The sequence below is a fragment of the Rattus norvegicus genome, chromosome X, assembly GCF_021556685.1.
Source record: "Rattus norvegicus strain SHRSP/BbbUtx chromosome X, alternate assembly SHRSP_T2T, whole genome shotgun sequence".
NCBI classification, from domain to species: Eukaryota; Metazoa; Chordata; class Mammalia; order Rodentia; family Muridae; genus Rattus; species Rattus norvegicus.
Window position 1 is genome coordinate 147,288,377 of NC_141554.1, and position 6,000 is coordinate 147,294,376.

Here is a 6,000-nt window from a genome sequence, read left to right on the forward strand (position 1 = left end):
ATAGTTTCCTACAGCTTCATGATACATCTGTAGTGTCTCCATAGGGCCACACTTAAAACGGATTTTAGGCTAATATGTTTGTGTCAATTATATAGTTATGAGAGGTTAAATATAATAAACATTTATACGGAGTCCTAGTGAAACACAAACATTAAAATGTTAACTCACCTGAGATTTGTCATCCAAGATCTCTATTTTTTTAAGTCTTTGTTTTACTTGAGCTAAGTTCCCCGTTACATCACCCAGTTCTCTCTGTTGACTTAATAAAAATTCAACTTGAGTCACAACCTAGAAGCAAGAAATATAGGATTTAAGAGCACTGACTTATTGACCATTCACTTTTAGTAATGGTCACATTAAATAAGAAATGCTATTAAATGAGAACGTTAATATGAAAAATTATACACATAAAAAATATGTTCAGGGATTTGGGATTTAGCTCAGTGGTAGATCACTTGCCTAGCAAGTGCAAGGCCCTGGGTTCGGTCCTCAGCTCCAAAAAAAAAAAAAAAAAGAAAGAAAGAAAGAAAGAAAGAAAGAAAGAGAGAGAGAAAGAAACTATTAAAAAATATGTTCAGCTATTTTATTCACATTGACTGACCTCTTGAAATTCTTGCTCAAACTTCCACAGTTGCAGATATTGCTCCATTTTCAGCTGATGTTTTTCCCAAAATCCATCAAAAGCAGTTTCCATATCATGCACCTGAGCCAGCAACCTTGATAAACAGAAGCCAAAGAATTCCTTAGAAATAAGCACTCGTGGATGCAAGTACAGAGCTAAACCTGGGCTTCTAATTAAAATTAAAACATTCCCAACCAACATGATGTACTGCCCTGCCACGGGCCCAAAGTGACAGGGTCAAGTGAGCAAAGACTGAATCTCTGAAAGTGAAGCCAAAATAAACATGTCGTTCATAGGAACAAGGAAGAAAAAAATGGATGAATTATAGGCAAAGACCAGGCATGGTGGGACACGCCTTTAATCTAGTAGTAATGATGCAACGGAATGCAGATCTCTGTAGGTTTAAGTCTAGTCCGATGTATATGGAGTCCTAGGCCAGCGAGAGCTACATGGTAAGATCCTTTCTCAAAAACAGGAAAAAAGGAATCATAAGCAAAAATAGTCTATGACACTATGACACTTGGCTCAGGCAAAGAAAAAAATCAATGTCTGGGGAACTTAATTCTGCAAGTGAACTACTGTCTGCAGACTAACCCAGAAAAGAAGTTCCCAGACTTCCAGAGGTCCAGAAATACTTTCATACCTAACAGCAACAAACAATGTAAAATTCCTAGTTTGAAAATATAAGTAACTCTTAAAGGAAGGGAATACTTACTTTTTAATAGTTTGCCAGTCACCATTTATATGCTGGGGACATTCATGACTTGAACTGAGATTTTCTTCAGTGTCAGGCACTTGCAGGTTCATGAGAAGAACTTTTCCTTCTTTGGTTACAGTAGTTAAGTCATTCTACACAAAGGTACAACAGGATGTGTCAGCCAGTTAGTTCATAATTAAACATGAATGACTTGAAGAGAAGAGATACACAGCCATGGAAGATGTATGGCCCAGAAGACAGAAGCAATTCTAGCACAGCCTCTGCACTCACAGTATTCCAGGATCCAAGAATCTGCAAGTGTGGCACTCTATAGCCAAGGAGGTGGTTGAGTTGGCAAAAGTGCCTACCTTTGAAGCATGGAAACCTGAGTTCGATATCCAAAGTGCACATTTTTTAAAGATTTGTTTATTTTATATATATGAGTACCTCAGACACACCAGAAGAGGGCATCAGATCCCATTACAGATGGTTGTGAGCCACCATGTAGTTGCTGGGAATTGAACTTAGGACCTCTGGAAGAGCAGTCAATGCCCTTAACCACTGAGCCATCTCTCCAGCCCGACAATACACATTTTTAAAAGCCATGTATAATAGTGTACACTTATAATACCTGGGAAGTAAATCTATGCACATCCTAGTCAGCCAGCAGAGACTACTTAGTTCTGGGCCAACTCTGTCTCAAGAAATAAGGTGGGAAGCTGGAGAGATGGCTCCTTGGTAAAGAGCACTGGCTGCTCTTCAGGATGACCTGGGTTTGACTCCTACCACTTAAATGGTGGCTCACAGCTGTCTATAATTCATTAAGTCCTATTTTATCTTGCATGGTGTATAACTAATGCTTTGGAAGTAGTCTATAAATGTGTACCTTCTTCAGATAGCTACATGATCCAAGATTTCCATCAGAAGGTCCAAGGGACTTAACAAAGTTTATGAGTATATATTTGTCATAAAAAAAAAAAACAAACCAGGTAGTGTGGCAATGACATGTAATTAGCATGTGTGAGGCTCTAACTTTAATTCCTAGCACCAAGAAAATTAAAATATTTTAAAAATAAAACCAATATCAATGAAGCACCAAATATGTGCTTAAAAACCTATCACATGTACACTATATGCATATCTCACTACATCATCCCTACAGCTGCATACAAATTAACCAGGCAAGATAAGCCATTGCTGGTAGAACATGTTTGTAACTGGTCATGAAAATCAAGAGTTCAAGGAGAGCTACAGTTGTGAGTCAACAGTCAGAGTAGGCTGCAAGAAACCCTGTCACAAACAACCATCACAATAGTCATGGGCCTCCACCACTACCACCACCACTATCATCATCATTGATTATGATGCAAACATTTGTTATTTCATATTTTAATTAAAACAGAACACCCTATACAGAACTCAAAACTGCTTTGTCATCCAGCATACATATTATGGGTAAGGGAGAAAAATAATACTCAGATGTCTGATTTTCCTTGTTTAAATTGTCCCCCAACATTTTGTGAAAGGTGCCTCTAAATTGTCAGAACTGTTTCTTTCCCACCACAGACAGAAGAAAATCAGTTCCCCAGGGGACTAGATGCCTCAACAGTGAAGTGCACTTGCTTCTCTTCCTGAGCACTCAAGTTCAGCTCTTAGCACCCACATGGCAGTTGATAATCACCTATAACTCCAGTTCCAAGGGATCTGATAGCCCCTCTGGTTTCTTCAGGCACCAGGCACACATGTGGGGCACAGAAAGACATATGGGCAAAACACCCATTTTTATAGGGCAAAAATAAAAGAAAAAATATTTTCAGTGTATCTTCCATTTTCCTTATGTAAAAATCAGCATGAAATGAACACTTTAAACACCTTTCTGGAACAACCAAGACCATGTGGCAGGTGTGATGGTATATACCTGAAATCCCAGAACTCAAGAGATTGAGGGAAAAAGATTCAAAGTTTGAGGTCATCCTGGTCTACCTACTGTCTTTCAGGTCATCCTAGGCTACACAGTGAGAACCTAGTTCACAAAGAACCATAGCTTGGTGACAGAGTATTTGCCTAACATTCAGGAGACCCTGGGTTCCCTTCCTAAAAACTGGAAAGGAAAGAAAAGGAAAGGAGAGGAGAGGAGAGGAGAGGAGAGGAGAGGGAAAAGAGAGAGGAGAGGAGGGGAGAGAAGAAGAGAAGAGAGAAGAGGAAGGAGAGGGAAGAGGGAGAGGAGAGGAGAGAAGAGGGAGAGGGTAGTGGGAGAGGAGAGGAGAGGAGAGGAGAGGAGAGGAGAGGAGAGGAGAGGAGAGGGACAGGGTAGTGGGAGAGGAGGGGAGAGGAGAGGAGAGGGAGAGGAGGGGAGGGGAGAGGAGAGGAGAGGACAGGAGAGGAGAGAGAAGAGGGAGAGGAGAAGAGAGGAGAGGGAATGGAGAGAGGAGAGGAGAGGAGAGTGAATAGAGAGAGGAGAGGAGAGGGAAGAGGGAGAGGAGAGGAGAGGGAATGGAGAGAGGAGAGGAGAGGAGAGGAGAAGAGAGAGAGGAGAGGAGAGGGAAGAGGGAGAGGAGCGGAGAGGAGAGGAGAAGAGAGGAGAGGAGAGGAGAGGAGAAGAGAGGAGAGGAGAGGAGAGGGAGAGGGAGAGGGTAGTGGGAGAGGACAGGAGAGGAGAAGAGAGGGAGAGGAGAGGAGAGGAGAGGAGAGGAGAGGAGGGAAGGGGAGAGGAGAGGAGGGGAGAGGAGAGGAGAGGAGGGGAGAGGACAGGGAACAGGCAGAGGACATTTGAGGGAGACGAGAGGAGAGGAGAGGAGAGGAGAGGAGAGGAGAGGAGAGGGAGAGGGTAGTAGGAGAGGAGAGGAGAGGGAGAGGAGAGGAGAGGAGAGGAGAGGAGAGGAGAGGGAAGAGGGAGAGGAGAAGAGAGGAGAGGGAATGAGGAGAGGAGAAGAGAGGAGAGGAGAGGAGAGGGAAGAGGGAGAGGACAGGAGAGGACAGGAGAGGAGAGGAGAGGAAAGGGAGAGGAGAGGGAGAAGAGAGGAGAGGAGAGGGAATAGAGAGAGGAGAGAAGAGTGAATAGAGAGAGGAGAGGGGAGGAGAGGAGAGGGAAGAGGGAGAGGAGAGGAGAGGAGGCGGAAGAGGGAGAGGACAGGAGAGGACAGGAGAGGAGAGGAGAGGAAAGGGAGAGGAGAGGGAGAGGAGAGGAGAGGGAAGAAGGAGAGGAGAAGAGAGGAGAGGGAATAGAGAGAGGAGAGGAGAGGAGAGGAGAGGGAGAGGAGAGGAGAGGAGTGGAGAGGAGAGGGAAGAGGGAGAGGAGAAGAGAGGAGAGGAAATAGAGAGAGGAGAGGAGAGGAGAGGGAATAGAGAGAAGAGGAGAGGAGAGGAGAGGAGAGGGAATAGAGAGAGGAGAGGGTAGTGGGAGGGGAGAGGAGAGTGGAGAAGAGGAGAGGAGGGGAGAGAAGAGGGAACAGGCAGAGGACATTTGAGGGAAAGGAGAGGAGAGGAGAGGAGAGGAGAGGAGAGGAGAGGAGAGGGAAGAGGGAGAGGAGAAGAGAGGAGAAGGAATAGAGAGAGGAGAGGAGAGTGAATAGAGAGAGGAGAGGAGAGGAGAGGAGAGGAGAGGAGAGGAGAGGAGAGGAGAGGGAGAGGGTAGTAGGAGAGGAGAGGAGAGGAGAGGAGAGGAGAGGAGGGGAGAGGAGAGGGAACAGGCAGAGGACATTTGAGAGAGAGGAGAGGAGAGGAGAGGAGAGGAGAGGAGAGGAGAGGAGAGGAGGGGAGAAAAGAGGGAATAGACAGAGGACATTTGAGGGAGACGAGAGGAGAGGAGAGGAGAGGAGAGGAGAGGAGGGGGAGAGGGAGAGGAGAGGAGAGGGGAGGAGAGGGAATAGAGAGAGGAGAGGAGAGGAGGGGAGAGGAGAGGGAACAGGCAGAGGACATTTGAGGGAGACGAGAGGAGAGGAGAGGAGAGGAGAAGAGAGGAGAGGAGAGGAGAGGAGAGGAGAGGAGAGGGAGAGGGAGAGGGAGAGGAGAGGAGAGGACAGGACAGGACAGGAGAGGAGAGGAGAGGAGAGGAGAGGAGGGGAGAGGAGAGGGAACAGGGAGAGGACATTTGAGGGAGTGGAGAGGAGAGGAGAGGAGAGGAGAGGGAGAGGAGAGGAGAGGGTAGTGGGAGAGGAGAGGAGAGGAGACGGAAGAGGGAGAGGAGAGGGGGGAGAGGAGAGGGAAGAGGGAGAGGAGAGGAGAGGAGAGGGAAGAGGGAGAGGACAGGAGAGGACAGGAGAGGAGAGGAGAGGAAAGGGAGAGGAGAGGGAGAGGAGAGGAGAGGGAAGAAGGAGAGGAGAAGAGAGGAGAGGGAATAGAGAGAGGAGAGGAGAGGAGAGGAGAGGGAGAGGAGAGGAGAGGAGTGGAGAGGAGAGGGAAGAGGGAGAGGAGAAGAGAGGAGAGGAAATAGAGAGAGGAGAGGAGAGTGAATAGAGAGAGGAGAGGAGAGGAGAGGGAATAGAGAGAAGAGGAGAGGAGAGGAGAGGAGAGGGAATAGAGAGAGGAGAGGGTAGTGGGAGGGGAGAGGAGAGTGGAGAAGAGGAAGGAGGGGAGAGAAGAGGGAACAGGCAGAGGACATTTGAGGGAAAGGAGAGGAGAGGAGAGGAGAGGAGAGGAGAGGAGAGGAGAGGGAAGAGGGAGAGGAGAAGAGAGGAGAGGG

The 6,000-nt window shown here is 46.9% G+C and overlaps 1 protein-coding gene across 4 annotated transcripts in view; it reads right to left on the reverse strand.

Moving 5' to 3' along the window:
• Mcf2 (MCF.2 cell line derived transforming sequence) overlaps positions 1 to 6,000 on the reverse strand; it is a 120,141-nt gene that overhangs the window by 51,725 nt on the left and 62,416 nt on the right. For all 4 annotated transcript variants that reach the window (XM_087600201.1, NM_001427408.1, XM_087600202.1 and 1 more), the window contains 3 exon segments: positions 1,338 to 1,471; positions 602 to 716; positions 169 to 288 (listed from right to left, as the gene is read on the reverse strand). In XM_087600201.1, coding sequence (XP_087456327.1) covers positions 169 to 288; positions 602 to 716; positions 1,338 to 1,471 — 369 coding nt within the window.